The sequence below is a fragment of the Phyllostomus hastatus genome, unplaced genomic scaffold (assembly GCF_019186645.2).
Source record: "Phyllostomus hastatus isolate PE091 unplaced genomic scaffold, TTU_PhHast_1.1 phas_contig_58, whole genome shotgun sequence".
In the NCBI taxonomy this organism is placed as follows: Eukaryota; Metazoa; Chordata; class Mammalia; order Chiroptera; family Phyllostomidae; genus Phyllostomus; species Phyllostomus hastatus.
Genome location: NW_025333916.1, coordinates 33303585 through 33322798, shown reverse-complemented (window position 1 = coordinate 33322798; position 19214 = coordinate 33303585). Strand labels below are relative to the sequence as shown.

At 49.2% G+C, this 19214-nt stretch overlaps 2 protein-coding genes across 3 annotated transcripts; one reads left to right on the top strand and one right to left on the bottom strand.

The window, feature by feature from the left end:
- Positions 1–4339: 4339 nt before the first annotated feature.
- On the bottom strand, positions 4340–15825 carry NDUFS6 (NADH:ubiquinone oxidoreductase subunit S6). The gene is made up of 4 exons (XM_045847980.1): positions 15658–15825; positions 14782–14835; positions 5335–5457; positions 4340–4531 (listed from the first exon to the last, which is right to left on the bottom strand). Exons 1-4 carry the CDS (start codon positions 15787–15789, stop codon positions 4466–4468), a joined length of 375 nt encoding a protein of 124 aa, XP_045703936.1. The 5' UTR covers positions 15790–15825; the 3' UTR covers positions 4340–4465.
- Positions 15826–15868: 43 nt separating this feature from the next.
- On the top strand, positions 15869–18553 carry MRPL36 (mitochondrial ribosomal protein L36). 2 transcript variants are annotated; one of them, XM_045847982.1, is made up of 2 exons: positions 15869–16023; positions 18116–18553. In XM_045847982.1, the coding sequence occupies exon 2, from the start codon at positions 18129–18131 to the stop codon at positions 18450–18452; it is 324 nt and encodes a 107-aa protein (XP_045703938.1). In that variant the 5' UTR covers positions 15869–16023; positions 18116–18128; the 3' UTR covers positions 18453–18553. The 2 variants fall into 2 exon arrangements, with proteins under 2 accessions (XP_045703938.1, XP_045703937.1); XM_045847981.1 differs by lacking the exon at positions 15869–16023 and adding an exon at positions 17156–17239.
- Positions 18554–19214: the final 661 nt, after the last annotated feature.

Below are 19214 nucleotides of genomic sequence, written 5' to 3'. Positions count from 1 at the left end.
CTGCTCCCCTCTCATCACTCCTCAGAGAATCGTTTCAGCGCCCGGGCCGGGGAGGCATCCACCCCGAGTGGGTCCCATTTCTTCCAGGAGGGCTGTAAGCGTAGCTGTGAACACTTCACTGCACTGTTTATGAGTGATCCTCCGGCGGCTTCCAGGCTTCTCTGCATCCTCTGCAGAGGCCACCAAACCACAATGGGCTTCCGTGTTTACTAAGTCATTACTATGAAGTCAATGTCCTTTTCCAATACAGCTCTACGGGACTGTGTCACAAGTCAGAACATGCCCAGTACTGCAGACTCTCGGGGATAAAGGCCAGAGGGCTGTGCAATGTGGATCCAAGTAAAAACCTTAAATTAAAGTCTGTCCATCTACAAAGTCCAAGAAAATGTAGGTTTTCTTCTTCTGGTCTTCCTCACTTCAGGACCATGACATGAGAGGACATGAAGAAGCAGGGACTCCCTGGGGTGATGGGGGTGGGGGATGGGACCACACAGGGTGAGGTCCAGCCACACAGTGGGGGTTCCACCAGCCCACCCTGAGCAGAGAAACGTCTGGGGAGGGGACTAGGCCCATCACTTCTGTGTCCCCACCATCATGCCCCTCCAGGGTTGGCCAGAGAGGGGGACCCCCAAGACCTAGCTCCCCCAGTCCTTCTCACCCCTCAGTGATCACCTACCTCAGTGACATCGAAGATTCCTCCTCAAAGGAGTCGTCCTTCCCCTTCATTCTGATGCCTTTTCCCACCCAGTGCCTTCTCCTCTGCATCTGTCCCTGAAACAACTTTAATGGCCTTAGTTCTGCTCTCCTGGACTCAAGGGAGGCTCCAGTGCAGATGCCCTTTGCACTCCACCAGGTGCAGAGGCCCGATGGGGACAGGTGTGACCTCACAGGCCAGCCTACCCCCGGTACACCCAGATCTCGCTTGTCCACTCTCACGTCTCACAGGCGCGTGGCCACTTGAACCTGTCCATTTGTGAGTCTTAATGATGCCTGTACTTGATGCCCTAAGGGGAAATGAGATGCAGTGCAAGCCCTGAAGACAGGCTCCCTGGCCAAGGCTAGCTGCCCCAGTACTGGCATCTGGCAAAGACTCTGAGGCGATGGGTGATGGCCCAGGCAGCCTACAGAGACCTGGAGCTCAGGGAGCCAGGTTGAGAGGTGTGCAGGGTCCCCAAGGGCTCTGCCCTGCTCCCCACGTGCTGCTGCAGGTGAGACCAGACACGTGCCCAGGGCCAGCCACCCTGACAAGAGCTTTCATTCTGAACCATGACTTCTGCGGGGTGATGATAGGTGCTTGTTCCCCCCAGACACCGCCTGTCTCTGGTGGCACCTTCCCCAGTCAGAAGCAGGCACCTGAGAGCATGCTGCTCCTCTCCACACTGGCCCCTGATGTCCAAAGGCCTGAAAACCATGAGTGCCTCCACCTGGATATTCACAGAGAATGGTGCCCCAGTGGCCTATTCGTTCAGTCCTGAATGACGGCACCTCCCCTGTTCTCCTCAGCAGCACGGATTGTCGATTTCCTGGAAATTCACTTTGCCAACAGAACTTGCTGTGAAAGGGACCCTTCAGCAGGATCCATTGGGTCAGGAAGATTCTCATGCATTCTGTGCACGTTTTGTGAAAACACAGTGGTCGCTGGACAGCACAGAGACAAGCAACCCACCCGAGCACCGCCGCTTCCCGGGGGGATCCTAGTGATGAGGCTGTGCCCAAACTTCAACTGGTCCTTCCAGCAGTCACTCTCTTCATCCTGTCACTTGACTTTTGTAGCAGCATCTGTGATTGGAAAATAGGCATTTGACTTAGGGCCACACCTGCACATAAAAGTCCCTGGAACCTGTGATGGAATTCATAGACAGCTTGGCCTCCCCGAGCTCAGCCCTGGTAAAGGTGTCCTTCCCTGGGAGAGGCTGGGGGCACAGGCACCAGGCACAAGGGACAGAGGCAAGGACAGTACCAGACCTACACTGTGGAATCCATTGATACTGCCACTTCTGGGTGCAGGCAGGTTCCCTGGTGTGACCCCACAGCTGGGACAGCTCCCCTGCAGAGCACACAGACTTGTTTGTGCAAAACTGGTTATTTTAATACATTTTCTCTTCATAAAAGCCATGTGGTTATATAATTTTTACTTTTGTTTGCAGTGAATCCAAAGAGGAAAGTCAGTCCATGTGGCTGGGGAGGGTGGGGCCGTAGGTCTGTGTTAAGACCAATCCCAACGAGGTCCCGGAGGGGCCAGGACAAGGCTGCGCCCTAACAGGGGGCCCCGACCCGTACCTGGCCAGCGCTCTCCCATTTGCTCACCTGTAAACCAGGAAATAACGTGACCTGGCAGCCTCTGGGGAGACAGACAGTGGGATGGACACGAAGTACCTGCTGTGCAGTCAGTAGGTCGGAGCCCTTCCCTGGACTCGCAGACATGGACGGTCCCTGACGGCTGCGGGATCACCCAAGCACCGATACACGGGGAGCCAGCGGCCCTCATCAGAGCGGGGGGGGGCCGGGCCCGCCCCGCCCCGCCCCGTGGTGGGGCCAGGCCTCGGCTGTGGGACCGCCCTCTCTGCTCAGGTGTGTCAGGCCCAGCTGACGAAATGCTGCACTGAATGCTCCCATTTGGCTTTTTATGTCATAACATTGATTGGTAGGTACAACTTTTTTACTTTCTTGTACAAAGTACTCGAGCTTTTGTTTGTTCCAGGTTTTTTGTTTTTTGTTTTTTTTTCATAAAGAGGAAGGGTCCCCGGTTATCTCCCCCTCACCAAGGGAATCTGTCCCTCGGTGAGTACTTGGCCGAGTCCTAGCAGGGGTGGTGGGCGGGGACACCCCACCTTAGTGTCAGGCCTGACCAAGGGCAAGTGGTGACAGGATGAACGAGTCAAAAGAAGGGAGTGCACCCTGTCACCCTGTTCAAGGAGACAGTGTCCCCCAAACACATGTCCACTCAGAACCCCAGAATGGGGCCTTATTTGGAAATCAGGTCTTTGCAGGTGTAATAAGGTCATACTGGATTTGGGTGGGCTCCAAATCCAATGACTGCTGTCCTTATAGGAAGGCCACATGGACAGGGACACAGGGACAGGCCGTGTGACAGTGGGGGCAGAGATTGGAGTGATGCGTCTACAAGGGAAGCCAGCAGCCACCAAGGGCTCGAGAGCCTGGAAGAGCCTTCCCTGGTGTCTTCAAAGGGAGCGAAGCCCATGAGGCCGAAGGACACCCTGACTTGAGACTTCCGGCTGCTGTGGCAGCAACTCCTGAGAGCAGCCCCAGGAAACAGCAGGCGTCCCTGCACTACCAGGTGTCCGCAAGCCCCAGTGAAGGGCTGCTGTAAACCACCCATCTCTCTGGGGTAGAAAAACGCATGCAACACCTTCTGCCATCACACCAGGTCACTGGCGCTCGCACACAGTCACAGCTCAGACCCCTTGCCCATGTGTCCGGACCAGTGTGACCCCTCGCACGGCCAGGCAGAGGAGGCTCAGGGTAGCCCACCCGGGCATTGGGGTGCCCTTCGGGACAGCACTGAACATGCGCCCTGTGATGCCCCAGAGACATCAGCACCTTTAGTGAGGCCCCGGGCTCATGGGACTCTCATCACCGTCTGTCTGCACACCCACAGGGAGGAGGGCAGACAGCTGCAGGGCTGTGACCCGGGGGACCACTCTTCGATGTGGGGGTGGATCAATGACAAAAGTCAGGCAAGGTGGCTGATGACATCATGAGTGGCTCCCTGACCTCAGGCGTCCTCCTTGCCCCCCCGCCCCAGAGCCCTGTCCAGCCCCCAGGACTCCTGCTGCCCAAGCACAAAGTGGGAATGAGGGGGATGGTAAGGGACCGAGCCCTGTTTCTGCGGGGAAGGACATTTGATTTTAACAGCCTCAGGACTGGTGATGCTTAGTGCAGGGAAGCCCGGGGCTCACTCCCTTTGGGCGGTATCTTTGTGGACCTCGTGTCCCCTGCGCAGAGATGCTCAGAGTGGGGAGGCAGGGCTTCAACTGCCCTGTGGAAACCCAGTCACGGTCACAGGCAGCTGCTGCCTGGTCAACTACTTCAGACACTGTATCTGGACATGCTGTTTCTACAAGAGATCTAAGGCTGGAGGTTAGAATGGCAGATTGGGGAAACCATGTGTGATCACAGCAGCGGAAGCTGACACTGTAGCTGAAGGGAGAATAGGATTTTTTCTTTCATTTCTCTCAGCCACCTGATGTGGTCATGTGGATTAAAGTCCCTGTCCAGAAACATCTGGCAGGAGGGGACCCCGATCTAGCCCACACTTCTAAGTGACACTATTTTCCAAAAGTCCCTTCTGTGAAAGAAACACACTTGTGAACGGCCGTCCTGGACAACATCCTTTATTTGCAGTAGGAACGCCCCACATACAGCACGAGAACCTTCCCCGTTTTACTCTAACACGGACATGCTCACGTGCATAGCCTCCCCAGACCCAGGTGCACGGTCTGCTCTAGTGACGGTGCTGTCTGAACTGGAGGCCACAGTAACCACAGGTCCCAGTTTTTGTTTCTTTGTCCTGAAAAAATTCAAGAGGGAAGACCTCATATTTCCATAGTCTACTTCGAACCTAACACAGTTAGAGGTCAGACACTGAAAACACACACAACCCCTGAATGCCCTGTCAGCCCGAAACACCTGCAAACCCACATCACCACCAGGCTAAGAACTGCCACGGTGCCCAGGAGCCCTAGATCCAGCCCTGGCTCCTCCCCCGGCCTTAGGCCCTGCCCTGGAACACGAGGGCATCTCAAAGGGCCACAGCAAGGACAGAAAATGTCAGCACAGCAGCCACTTCTTGCCCTTGGCTTGATCCCTCCAGGACAGCCAGAGTCGCATCCAGAGCAGACTTCAACCGACTCGGGCGGGTGGGTCCCCCCTCAGGGTTGGGGTCCGGGGCCCAGGCTCACTCACACCAGCAGCAGAAGGGGCAGCAGGGGGTCCTGCCAGCTCCCTTCCCTCTACTTCACACCACAGGCGCATCTGAGCTTTAGCCTGTGGCTTGCTTCCTTCTCAACTCTAACGTCCCAGGTCCCCTTCTCTAGGCCCCAAGTGTGTGTGTATCACAAAATGGGCCCCAGAGGAAGGTTCAGCAAGAAAGACGGACTCCTAGGTGTCTGAGAGGAAGCTGGTAAGTCGGTGCTGGTAACGCTAAGCAGGAACCTGCATGGCACGGCACATCTGAAAAGATGCCTCGGTGCTCGGCCCTGCCGTGCGGTTCTGTAGGCAAGGTCGGTGGGAGAGCGTGTGGCCAGAGGAACACGCGAGAGCCCCCTTGAGAGCAGGAACAGGCAGAACGGGAAGGCAGACGGGTCACGTTACCAAGTTTATGTAGACTCTCGGGTGGCCCAGAGCCCCCCCACCGCCGTCACACGATATGATGCGACTCTCCACTTCACCCACGGGCTGTTCGGCTATTAAATCAATGGCAAAGTTCTCATTCACCTGGACAAGGAGAAAAAAACCTTGTATAGACAAGCACAGAAACTCAATGTCATGAAATTTAAATTTATGTAGAAACCTGCCCCAGACATGTATGTACTGTCAGCACAGGCAGAATTTTATTCTGTACGTTTTCACTGAATATAATGACAGATCTTCAAAATACACAAATAATTAATACATGTATATACAGCCCACTTAGTTTTTCACTGGATGTAATTTCAAATTTACGGACGTGTCGCAAGAATTACAACAGTGCCAAGAACTCCCATTCTGTCCTTGCCTGGCCTCAGACTGCTCACGCTCTGCCCCACCTACCACCCCCTGTCCCCCCCTCCCCGTCCCTCTCTCTACACACACGGTTCCACAGCTCTGCCCACTGGGGACAGGGACGCCCCGGTGGCCATGAGTCCACACGGCCTCCATTCCACACTAAAGGAACCAGGGCTCTGACAACAGCCGGTTCCGGGTCCAGGGCAGGAGACGCTGCAGATGACCTGGAGACGTGTGTTGGGGACAGAGAGACCAAAGGTCAGCAAAGGCAACCACGGGCAGGTCCAAAGGGTAGCCGACTTGGGGACACTGCCCACCGGGTATAGAGTGGACATGGGAAATCTGAGGGACAATGAGAGTATAACTGCAAAGGACTGAAAACAAATCACTAAAACCCATGATTCCACAATGACATGTTCAAACTTCTTTAATTCCTTGCTACAAGGAATCAACTCGTTATTTTTAAAACTGGTAAATAAAGGGAAAGAATCGAGCATTTCTTCTTTCCTCAGAGTAACCCAAGGTGTTTTTTGTTTTTTTCTAAATGTAAGTCCTCAGACTACTAATGAGAAGAGAACACCATGCTTTACAACCTGTATAAGTTAATGACCTAATGCACGCAGGTGGCCTGCCCCGTAGGGCTACACAGACAAAGAACCCGGGTCCGACCCGACAAAGCGCTGGACCCAGTCCGAGTACACACACTCAAGGGGACCAGACACTCCAGGCAGCACAACGGGAGTGCAGTCAGTCAGAGCTGGCTGTGGGCAACTGCACAGAAGAAACGCCCAAGCCCTGTGACAGGTGCGTCCCGGGCAGAAAAAGGGCCGTGTGTGTGTGAGGGAAAGGGGGGTTATACACACACACACACGTCACAAATGCAAAAAGAGACTGCGTATGTGAACAGGGAAATGGGAACCTAAAGGTCAGAGAACCTTGTCACCGCTGCAATATATGCAACTTATTTGGATTCGGAGTCAAACAAGCAATACAATTGAGAATACAATGCAGTCCAGAATATTTAGGCCACCTAGAGTAACGGACTGAAAGAACCTCTGTAGTTTCAGGTGAGATGATCCTGTCACAGTCCACCCCTTATGGAGGTGTGCGCGATCAATTTCAGACCTAATGACGCAACAGAGACGGCGGAGCAGGGTACTGGCGAACACGGCAGCAACAGGCCTGGCCGCACTGGTCAGTATCCAGGGGTAACTGCTGACACTGAGTGGCCAGGCGCGTGGGAGGAGGGCATCGTTGAACCAGCCCCTCCATGGCACAGTTACTACAGCAATTCCGACTTCCTTGCTGGGCAAATAATCTGTCCAACTGTGCCCCACTGTGGCAAACTTGGGACGCTGGTTGCGAGGTATGTCTTGGTTGTATCTGCCTCAATTAGAGCTGTCCTTGGTGACCACAAAGACAGGGCACACGGTGCTGGGAAACTGCAGAAGTGCAGCGTCGGTGCCTGCGTGTGCAGGAAAAGCACGGAACCTGGAACCTCACAGTCCCTGCCGGGACTCAGCGTCCCACGACTCGTGCCCTGTGACCACCAGCCCCCGCCCAAGGGCTGGGGCCCCCACACTCCAAGCGCTGCACACCCAGCGAAGAAACCCAGCAGCGCCTTCTTCGAGCTTTCTCCTTTTTGGAGCCATGTACAGTGATCACAAGCAACCTCTGTGGTCAACACTTGGCTCCCGAGGATGAGTTTGCCTGGTGGTGCCTCTTAAACCCAGCATCTTTTCCGCATTGCTGGCCACCCCGGGGGGGATGACAACAGCAACAGCACACCTCGAAAGTCACCCTCTTCTGGAGGCCAGAGGACCACTCAACTGGAATACACAACACCAAGGGCCAAATGTCAGAGGGGCAGCACCGTCCTTCCCCTTCCAGGTCTCCTAAAAGCCATCACAAGTTTACGGGAAGGGACGGCTTAATCAAGACAAGACGGGCAGTGTGAGGCTGAGCACCAGACTAATAAATGTTGCCCGAGGTTGCTGTGCGATTTGGCTTGGGAATAATCTTAGTACTCGTCTATCATTACAGGTGAGAACCACTACGCCAGGTCAGTCCAGGCCACCCAGGGCCATGTGGCTTCCAGCGTGCATGCCCCGCATTCTGTGCTAGATCATTCTATACCAGGCGCCTACTGCTCTGGGGAAGACAAGAAAACCAAGACCAGGCATAAACAAATCCTCACAAATAAGGCAGGGTGGGGGAGCACCTAATTTCATAAAACTTGAAAATAAGAGCACAATCAAGCTCAGTTAATTTTTTCCAAAGCCAGCCAACTGTCCAGAGGACACACAATCCAGGGACAGCACCCCTCACGCCCCTCACACGCAGAGAAGGCCCTGTCTGCCACCAACACAGACAGTGCCAAACACCCTGACCTCACACGATGTGGACACTGTGGAAAGGTTTGGTTATTTTTCAAAAGCTTTTTCAGTTACAGATTATGATTTTGAAAAGCTTTTCCTTAAAGTTCTACTTCTGAAAACACAGCAGAAAGGCAGTGGGAAGTGCGTCGACACTAAAACAAACACCACAAGCATGCAGTGCTGCCGCCTCACTGTTTTACAAGCTCCTCTAAACACAGAGCCTCCGCCAAGGTCTTCCGCTCCCCTCACGCCACACCTTCTGGTGGGCCAGTGGTGAGTGATGGCCCGCTCACTGCCGCTGCAGACGAAGCCACGCGCCATACAAATGAAGCCTCAGGGTGTAAATAATACGGTGTCTACCTCGGTGACAAATGTGTCACAAAGGCCACACTAACAAACTCCCATCACGCAGTCCAAGAGACCGGCTGTCTCCTGTGGGAAGGGCAGCTGATGCCTGACGCCTGAGACTGACACGGGACTGCCCCTGTCATTCAGAACTGCAGCTCCAGGGCGACCCCGACCTCCCATGATTAACATTCTGGGACTCTGCTCAACTGCAGGAAAACAAAGAGCCCAGGAGTCAGTGCCCAGCCACAGCATACAGCCACGGCCAGCGTCGGATCTGCTGAAATCTAGGGCTGCAGCGTGCGGCCTGCCCCAGGATGGGACACGGGCAGGAAAAGGCACTACTGGACCTTACAAGATCAGTACAGAAAACATGTCACGGCACCCCGTACACTGCGAATTATCGGTAAATGCAGTGTTTTTGTAAGTACACATTGTATCACAAACCCTCAATTGCCCAACCACTGTAAAAATTAGTCTTCCCATAGAAAAGCTGAATGGATAAGAAAACATGACCCACACATATGCTGCCTACAAGAGACCCACCTCAGGACAAAAGACCTGCACAGGCTGAAAGTGAAGGGCTGGAAACAAATTTTCTAAGCAAATGGACAGGGAAAAAAAAGCTGGGGTAGTAATACTCCAACAAAATAGACACATATCAGACAAAATAGACTTCAAAAAAAGGCCCATAAAGAGAGTCCCAGAAGGTCACTTCATAATACTCAAGGGAAGAATCCACCAAGAAGACATAAATATCGTAAATATATATGCACCCAACATAGGAGCACATACATAAAGAAAATCTTAGAGAACTTCAAGAAAGATATTGACAGCAACACAATTATAGTGGAGAATTTTAACACCCCACTGTCAAAAATGGACAGATCTTCCAAACAAAATATCAACAAAGATATTGTGGCATTGGACAATGCCCTAGATGAAATGGACCTAACTGATAATAATAGAGCCCTCCATCCCAAAGAAACTAAATACGCATTCTTTTCAAATGTACACAGAACATTTTCAAAGATAGACCACATGATGGGACACAAACAAGCCTCAACAATTTCAAGAAAATTGAAATCATATCAAGCATTTTCTCAGATCACAAGGGACTGAAGCTAGAAACCAACCCCAAGGAAAAAAACCCAAAACACTCAAAATCATGGAGATTAAATAGCATGCTATTAAACAATGAATGGGTCAAGAATGGTATTAGGGAAGAAATCAAAAGGTTTCTGGAAACAAATGAAAATGAACTCACAACAACCCAAAACTTATGGGACACAGCCAAGGCAATCCTGAGAGGGAAGTTCACAGCAATACAGGCCCACCTAAAAAAGACAGAAACATTTCAAACAAACAACCTAACCCTACATCTACAAGAACTCGAGGAACAACAAAGACAGCCCAGAGCAAGCAGAAGGAAGGAAATAACCAAGATCAGAGCAGAATTAAATGACATAAAGACTAAAAGCACAATTCTAAGGATCAATGAATCCAAGAGCTGGTTCTTTGAAAAGATAAACAAAATTGACAAGCCTTTAAGCAGACTCATCAAGAAGAAAAGAGAGAAAACCCAAATAAACACAATCAGAAATGAAAGAAGAAAGGTTACAACAGATACCACAGAAATACAAAGGATTGTAAGAAATTACTATGAAGAACTGTATGCCAAGAAATTTGAAAACCTAGGTGAAATGGACAAATTTCTAGAAAAATATAATCTTCCAAAACTCAATGAAAAAGAAGCAGAAAGCCTGAACAGACCCATAACAGCAAAAAAAATTGAAGCAATAATCAAAAAACTCCCAACACACAAAAGCCTGGGACCAGATGGTTTCACAGGAGAATTCTACAAAGCATTTAAGGAAGAGCTAACCCCTATCCTTCACAGACTATTCCAAAAAATCTAAAAAGATGGGAGTCTCCCAAACTCTTTTTATGAGGCCAACATCATCCTAATTCCAAAGCCAGATAAAGACACAACAAAGAAAGAAAACTTCAGGCCGATATTGCTGATGAACATTGACGCTAAAATCCTCAACAAAATACTGGCAAACCACATCCAACAATACATTAAAAAGATCATACACCACGACCAAGTGGGATTCATTCCAGGGATGCAAGGATGGTTCAATATTCGCAAATCAGTAAATGTAATACATCACATAAACAAAAGCAAAGACAAAAACCACATGATCATATCAATAGATGCAGAAAAAGCATTTGATAAGGTACAGCACCCATTCATGATACAAACACTCTGCAAAGTGGGAATAGAGGGAGCATTCCTCAACATAATAAAGGCCATATATGAGAGACCTACAGCCAACATCATACTCAATGGGCAAAAATTAAAATCTTTTCCACTAAGATCAGGAACAAGACAAGGTTGTCCACTTTCACCAATTCTATTCAATATAGTACTGGAAGTTTTAGCCACAGCGATCAGACAAGAAAAAGAAATAAAAGGCATCCAAATCAGAAAGGAGGAAATAAAACTGTCACTGTTTGCAGATGACATGATAGTGTACATAGAAAATCCTATAGACTTGGGCAGAAAGCTGACTGACCTAATAAATGAATTTGGCAAAACAGCGGGATACAAAGTCAATATCCAGAAATCAAAGGCATTTCTGTACACCAACAATGAAACAGCAGAAGCAGAAATCAAGAAAAAAAATCCCATTTGAAATAGCAAAAAGAAAAATAAAATACCTAGGAATAAACCTAACCAAAGAGGTAAAAGACCTATATTCAGAAAACTACATAACACTGAGGAAAGAAATCAAGGAAAACACAAACAAATGGAAACATATACCATGTTCATGGATTGGAAGAATTAACATCATCAGAATGTCCATACTACCCAAAGCAATTTACACATTCAATGCAATATGTATTAAAGTACCAATGACATACTTCACAGACATAGAACACACACTTCAAAAATTTATATGGAACCATAAATGACCCCGAATAGCTGCTGCAATTTTGAGAAAGAAAAGCAAAGTAGGAGGGATCACAATACCTGACACTAAACTATACTACAAGGCCACTGTAATCAAAACAGCCTGGTACTGGGATAAAAACAGGCACATGGACCAATGGAACAGAACAGAGAGCCCAGAAATAAACCCAAGTCCCTATGGTCAATAAATATTTGACAAAGGGGGCAGCAACATAAAATGAAGTAAAAATAGCCTCTTCAATAAATGGTGTTGGGAGAACTGGAAAGCTACATACAAAAAAATGAAACTAGAGCACCAACTTCCACCTTATACAAAAATAAATTCAAGGTGGATAAAAGACTTAAATATAAATTGTGACACCATTAAAGTCCTAGAGGAGAACGTAAGTAGGAAAATCAGATATTTCACGCAGGAACTATTTTACTGACATGTCCCCTAGAGCAAAGGACATAAAGGAAAGAATAAACAAATGGGACTTCATCAAAATAAAAAGCTTCTGCACAGCTGAAGAAAACAGTATCAAAATAAAAAGAGAACCAACTGTATGGGAAAACATATTTGCCAATGATATCTCAGACAAGGGTTTAATCTCCAAAATATATAAATAACTTACATGATTCTACTCTAAGACAACAACCCAATTAAAAAATGGGCAAAGGACTTGAACAGACACTTCTCCGAGGACATACAGAGGATCCAAAGACACATGAAACGATGTTCAATATCGCTAGCTATCAGAGAGATGCAATTTAAAACCACAGTGAGATACCATTTCACACCGGTCAGAAGGGCTATCATAAACAAAGCAACAAACAACAAGTGTTGGAGAGGTTGTGGAGAAAAGGGGACCCTAGTGCACTGTTGGTGGGACTGCAGACTGGTATAACCACCATGGAGAACAGTATGGAACTTTCTCAGAAAACTAAAAATGGATCTGCCTTTTGACCCAGCAATTCCACTGCTGGGACTATATCCTAAGAACACTAAAACACCAATACAAAAGAACCCTTGCACCCCGATGTTCATAGCAGCACAATTTACAATAGCTAGGTGCTGGAAGCAACCTAGATGCCCATCAGTAAATGAATGGATCAAAAAACTATAGTACATTTACACAATGGAATTCTATGCAGCAGGAAGAAAGGAGCTCCTACCCTTTGCAACAGCCTGGATGGAGCTGGAAAGCATTATGCTAAGTGAAATAAGCCAGGCATTGAAAGACAAATACCATATGATCTCACCTTTAACAGGAACCTAAACAGCAAAACAAAGAAACAAACAAAATATAGTCAAAGACACTGAAATAGAGGACAGGCTGACAGTGACCAGAGGGGAGAGAAGAGGGAATTTTCAGGGGAGAATGGGAAGGGTTTATAGGAACAAATTTAAAGAACACATGGACAAAAACTAGGGGGAGGGTGGTAATGGGAGAGAGGTGGGGAGGGTTGGGTGGGTGGGGTGGAATGGGAGTAAAAGGGAGAAAACTGTACTTGAACAATGATTAAAATAAAATTTAAAAAAATTAGTTTTCCAGGTCACTAACATAAAAAAATACATATATATGAACCTCTCTTAACATTTACTTCTTGATCAATTCATCTGTGCCTAAATATATTTAGGTTTAAATTATTCATTAGTCAGTTAGCTGCGTTGTTTTTAAACTTATGTTTTTGGGAGTGACTGTTCCTATGGAGAGGAACAATTTAAATCCATTAAAGATGAAATATAAATTCTACAAAATAATATTAAAAATAGTAAAAAAGAAAATAATAACCCAGTTCAATAATCAATGTTGTGTAAAATTTTGATATAAATTTAATTAATTTTAATTTTCTAATGTAATTAATGGAAATTTACAAGTTTAAAATAAACTAAAAGCCCCAGTTCATGATTTAAAATATTAGGTGTTTTTAGCACTAATATCAATAATTATATTTAGCTACATATACATGTGTATACACACATATATAATTCTTAAATCACAGTAAAAACTGAAACTTTCATCCAAATTAACTTTTAAACTAAGTAAGTTTGGAGAAAATGCTAAAAAGCAGGGATGAACAGGTAGAAGACAGAGGGTCTTCTGGGCAATAAAACTACTCTGTATGACACTGCAATGGTGGATACAAGACACTATACCTTTGTCAAGACTGTACAGCAGAAAGTACGGCAAAGAGTAAACCCTAATGAAAACTATGGACTTGAGTTGAAACTAATATATTCATACTCATACAATGTCTAAATCAATCACTTGTAAAAAATGTAGCACACTAATGCCAGATATTAAATAATAGGGGAACAGTGTGAGAGACATATGGAAACTGTGCTTACTGTGTAATTTTCCAGTGTGTCTCAAGTTTTCTAAAACAGTAATATCTCTTGGAAATGAAAATAATTTTAAAAAGCCACTCAATGCCAAATTTTTGTCATAAGAATAACAGCCAGGGCAGAATGCCAGCTCAAGGTTTACAGATGTGCTGTGTACCATCACAACTTGAGGATGTGCCTGGACACTCACAATCCCAAAGAGGAAAGGCGCCAGAGACCCTGAGCGGGGACAGCCGTTAAGGAGAGCCAGCCCAGGAGAGCTGACGGAGAGAAAGGCTGATGGAGATGCAACACCCTCAGCTCTTGACTGCCTTCAATAGCTTTGTTTTTAAGTCACTACCAGTTGTCCTCTGCTATGGCAATCAGAAACTGGAGCCACAGCAGAATTTCCAGCAAAGAGGAATCTATGACAAGCACAGATGCTTGCTAAAGCAATGGAAGAGGTGAGATAGGAAGTTGGGGACAAGGCTGCAGGACCAACCCCAAGACCGATTTGCAATGAACTGCTCCATTCAGTGCTTTGAACTCCATCTCCACCACACAGCTCCTGCCCTCATGACACCCACAAAGCAGGAATGGAATCAGAAAACCAGACTTTGGGAATGGACAATGTAACCAAGATCAAAGGGAAGGGGACACACTATTTAGGGAAAGCTGAAGCTTACCAAGAAGAATCAACAGGCTGACTGAGGGGAAGGAGTGACTCAAACTGACTACGGAGAACAAAATTTACTCTATTCTGAGGGTCTCAGGAGTATAAGGCACAGACATAAAGAAAAAGACCACTCTCATTTATATGTAAACCAGAAATACATTTACAAGATGTTGTTATATACTGTGATATTGCAGGGGCAGAAACCAAAACCAAAATAGTCACATCGAACATTTTTGGGTAAAAAATGCAGAGCTCCAAATCTTCTAGAGTGCTCACAAATTGGGAAAAATTGTTTAAATCTTACATATTATTTTTTATTCCTTGTTGGTTATATAAAGGTTTTATGAGAGCTTATCTCTCTCATACTTACCTCTTTCTGACGACCTACAAATCGAATTTTCCTGTAGTCTTTATCATCATAAGCCTGAAAACAAAAAGACCATATGTGATTTTTACAGCTTCGTTCTGAAAGAGGTCACTTCATATCAATCATAAACATTACAGAAAAGTGTTTTTCTTAATGTTTACGTTAATCAGGATCAAACACACGAGAGGCCAAGTATAGCTGTGCAACCAGGGGCATTTTTCAGCAAGACCCCTAAGATGACAATGGGCAATAAGCTGAACTGGAAGGCTGCAAGGTGAAGTGGGAGTGCAAAGGAGGCAAATTCAGGCAAAGGAGGTGCACCCCTCGCCTTCTCCACAAACGGCCCATGGCTCTGTCCTTCTAAATCTTCTGGGTGACACGTTAATATAGATACTTACTCTCTCATCTTTGGTTTACAATTATAGCCTAACATCGCCTTTGTGTTTTGGACTACAGCAGACTCTCAAATTATTTAAGTGTACTATTTAATATCACACAAACATTACGAGATTCGAGCCAAAGGATCGGTCGTTTTGAGTACAATGGGAAGCCTCCCCACAGCTACTTTCTGAGTAACAGCCCCATTTTAGAGTTCGGGGACACTCTCAGACCACAGAATCTGCAAACACGCCGCTAAGACCAGCACCGCGGCAGCCGTTTAAATCCACACAGGTTGTTGCGTGCGACAGCACAGCTCGACCGTGCTTGTGTCGTACGAAGGACCTGCACTGTACTCAGTCGCCGGTTCTCCGCGATCCCTGCCCACGAACCAGGAATCGGAGGACACCGGGAGGACCCGGGGCACAGGGGACAGCGAAAAAACCGGGAGCCTGACCTGGGCTCCGCCCACTTAAGCGTCCTCCGCGCCGCACCGGTTACCTGGCCGGTGTGCGTGACCTTCTCCCCAGTCGGCGAGATGTGCACCCCGAAACATCTAGCGCCCCGAGAGAAGCTAAAAGCCGCCGCGCCGCCCCGGCCCAGATGCCGGCAGAAGGTCAATGCTGCCGCCATCTTGTGGGTTGGCCCTTGACCCGGCGCGTCGACGCGCCAACGCTGACGCTTGCGCACTGCCTCGCAGGGCCCAGGCGGCCGAGACGTATCGCTCCTAGGGGAGGTGCGCACGCGCGCGGCGGTTGGATCGAGAGCGTCCCGGCGTGTGCTGCTGCGGGCCAGGCTTCAGCCGGGGAAAGGAGGGAGACTTTGAGCACAACCGTAGCTGTTAGTCGTACCAGGGGAAGGGCAGAGGTGGGTAGAAAGTAGAGATGCATTGTTTGCATTCAATGGCAATCGATAATCAAGGGGATACACATTATATGTTTTTACTAGTGAAGTATCCCTGCCTAGAGAAGAAATTGGAAGTGCATTCCTGTTGCGCCGTGCACATTTCTTTGTTGCCCGGGGGCAGGGGGGTGCGGTGGTGGTGAACGGCCTGTTGGGGGATTTCCGAAGCACAGTCCCAATGAAGCTACCGGTAAAGCACTACCGTTGTCGCCCCTCCCACCATCGTTCCCAACGTGATCAGCACCGGACAGGTCCACTACTCCTGAGGGCACCTGGGCAGGACCCGGCCGGCGTCCCGGCGCTTCCCTTTTGTGCTTCTCCTGCCTCTAAACTTCCTGTGCATAGACCCAGTGGTATGGGCGAAAACAGAAGGGAGGGGGGCAGACTTAGCTCAGGGCTGAGTCGCGCAACCGCCACGCCCCGGGAATTGAGTACACCCACAGGCGGGACTCCATTCAAGTACGTGGAGGAGAGCCCAGCAAGGTGACGAGAAGCGTGATCCCCTAAAAACCTCTCTGAAAGGAAGGGTGCTTACGGTCAGGTGCTCGGGCAGAACCAAAGATCACCTGGGCAGGTGCACCACGTCTGCAGGTCGCCTTCTAGTGCCCAGAAAGTAGACGGGTGGGTTCGCAGACACGCCCCCTGAAAGGCAGGTTCATCGTTCGTGGAACCTGGGTGCACATGGTGTTTACCATAAAAGTCTCAACTTTTATCTCTTTGAAATGTTTCATAAAAAAATGTAGGAGGGGGAGAAGATATTTAATTACAACCAGTTAGAACCATTGTCCGTTTGCCTTGGACCCTCCAGTTTTCCTAGGGTGTTCACGTAGTACCTACATACGGTTTTCCTAGATTTTTGTTTTGACATTAGTATTGTCGGTTTTTGAAGTCTGCTTGGTTGTAACTGTTTCATTTTATATATATATATATATATATTAGTTCCCATTTCTACATCCCCACCACCAACAACAACTATAGGCGACAGGTTGCAGGGGGCATCCTGCTAGGTGCTCTAGGGACGGGGCCTGGAAAGTAGGGAAGAGAGAAGCTGGAGCTCGATCTTTGCGGCCGGCGCAGCTGGTGCTGCCACGTGACCCTAGCGCTGTTGCGCAGGCGCGGGCCGCGACGCTGGCGCGGCGTGAGGGACGCTGCTGGTAGGGCGAAGGCCCTTTCCTCGCAGGTCAGGGGTCCCTGCGGGTCCAGAGCGGCTGGGAACTAGGGAAGCGGCGGGATGCTGGGGTTCGGGTCCCTGCAGCCGGCTTCCAGGTCGAGAGGCTGAGGACTGGCTCGGCCCGGAGACCTCGGCCCCGTGGCCTCAGTCTCCCCTGGTTGGCTGCGGTCTGAGGGCGTGCGGGCGGTGTGGGGCCGGATCTATCCCCTGGACGTCCGAACCTCGCGGGCGGTGTGCGGACCCCCAGCGACACGCGCTAGTGTTGAGGCCGAGTCCCGCTACGCCAGCCAGTGCGCCTCCGAGAAGCGGCCCCCGCCAGTTCCGTGCGGTCGGCTGGTGGGGCGCCGGCCTGGGAACCCGGTGCTTCATGCCCAGGAAGCCAGGCCAGCTCTGCCCCTAACTAAACCTGAGCGGGGTCGGAGTTCACGGAGAAGCGGTTACCCCGCTTGTATGTGGACCCATCCTACACGTGGGCGCCCGCCTCGCTGAAACTAGTGAGGCCAGGACACGGGCCTTGTTTAGCCCCTAGTGACCCGGCCCCGGAGCCCCTGGGTTGGGGTCGGGCTTCATTGCTGCAGTGTCTCAACAGGGCAGGGCAAGTCACTAACCCCGACCTGGCTTAATTATTTCAAAGTGTGGGGCGTGGCCTACGCTTAAGGTCCCGTCAGCCTCGCCTGGGCTCCCCGCAAAGGGCGGTATGCCAAGTGCTGCACCCGGTGCCCCTGTCTCCTGCAGAGCTGTCAGGGTTTGTGCTGCACTGGGGAGTGGTAGCACCCCTTACCCCTCAGCTCCTATGCCTACGCGACCGTGAAGTAGAAAAACAAACTTGTAATAGTAAGAGGCATGGAAGACGCTGTAACCACCTTTTCTTTTCTTTTTGCATAGATTTAGCCACAACATGGCAACTGTTTTTATAAAGAAAATGGTGATTTCTGCTGTGAACCCTCTCCTACGTCTGAGTCATTGCACGACGACGTCCCGTGTGCTCTCCACACTCCTGCTGGGTCCCCTGCGTATTTCAGTCCCAGCAGGGGCGAAGCCCAGCGAAGTGGTGGCCTCACCCCTCTCCTGCCACCCCTTACCTTTCCTGCAGCCTGCTCTGGGGTTCAAGACCAAGGGCGTCCTCAGGAAGCGTTGCCGGGACTGTTACCGGGTGAAGAGGCGTGGGCGGTGGTTCATCTACTGCAAAACGAACCCAAGGCACAAGCAAAGACAGATGTAGCTCCTTTGGCCGTGAAAATAACATGCAAGATTGTACCATTTCCTTGAGAGATGGTGTTAACTTACCGAGGAAAAATAAAATGTAAATATTCTGGTTTCTAAGAGTGTTGACCTGCCGGTTTTGTTGACTCCGCTTTCCAGGCATCTCACTCTTTATCTAGATCTAGTCCCTTCAGAGCCCCAGCTGGAAAGCTGGCAGGAGGACAGAAGACAGAGAGGAGGGAAACAGGTTTACTCCCCCCACCCCCCAATATCAGAATGCAAGTTCTTTAGACAGAACTAGATTCGATCTCAGACGGGCTGTGGAGTGGCTCTTGGCCCCATGTCTGCATTCAGCCATACTGCTGCTTTCCCCGGGGTTCAAATTCCTTTCAACATTCCTGTCTCCAGGATGAGGATGGAAGACCTTGATAGCAGTCCTTCAGTGGAGGGCAATTTAATTGTTTTTATGCGAAGGTATTTGGGGTATCAAATACGTTTTTCACCCTTGGTCTGAGACATGAGTACGCATGTGTACATGAGTGGAATGTGTGCGTGAATGTGGGCACTAGGTACCCACTGTGTGAGCAAGAGGCCCCTCCTGTGGCGTGAAGACAGGAGAGCTCAGCGTGGTTACAGCAGCACAGCAGGTGAGTGCTAACTGACTGAAGAGCAACTGAGGGGAAGGCAGGGGGCCACAGGCCCAGGTCCCAGTCTTGGCTCTGCTCTTTCCTTGGTGTTGGGCCTTGGACTAGAAGCTTCTACTGAATCCTCAAGTTTGCAA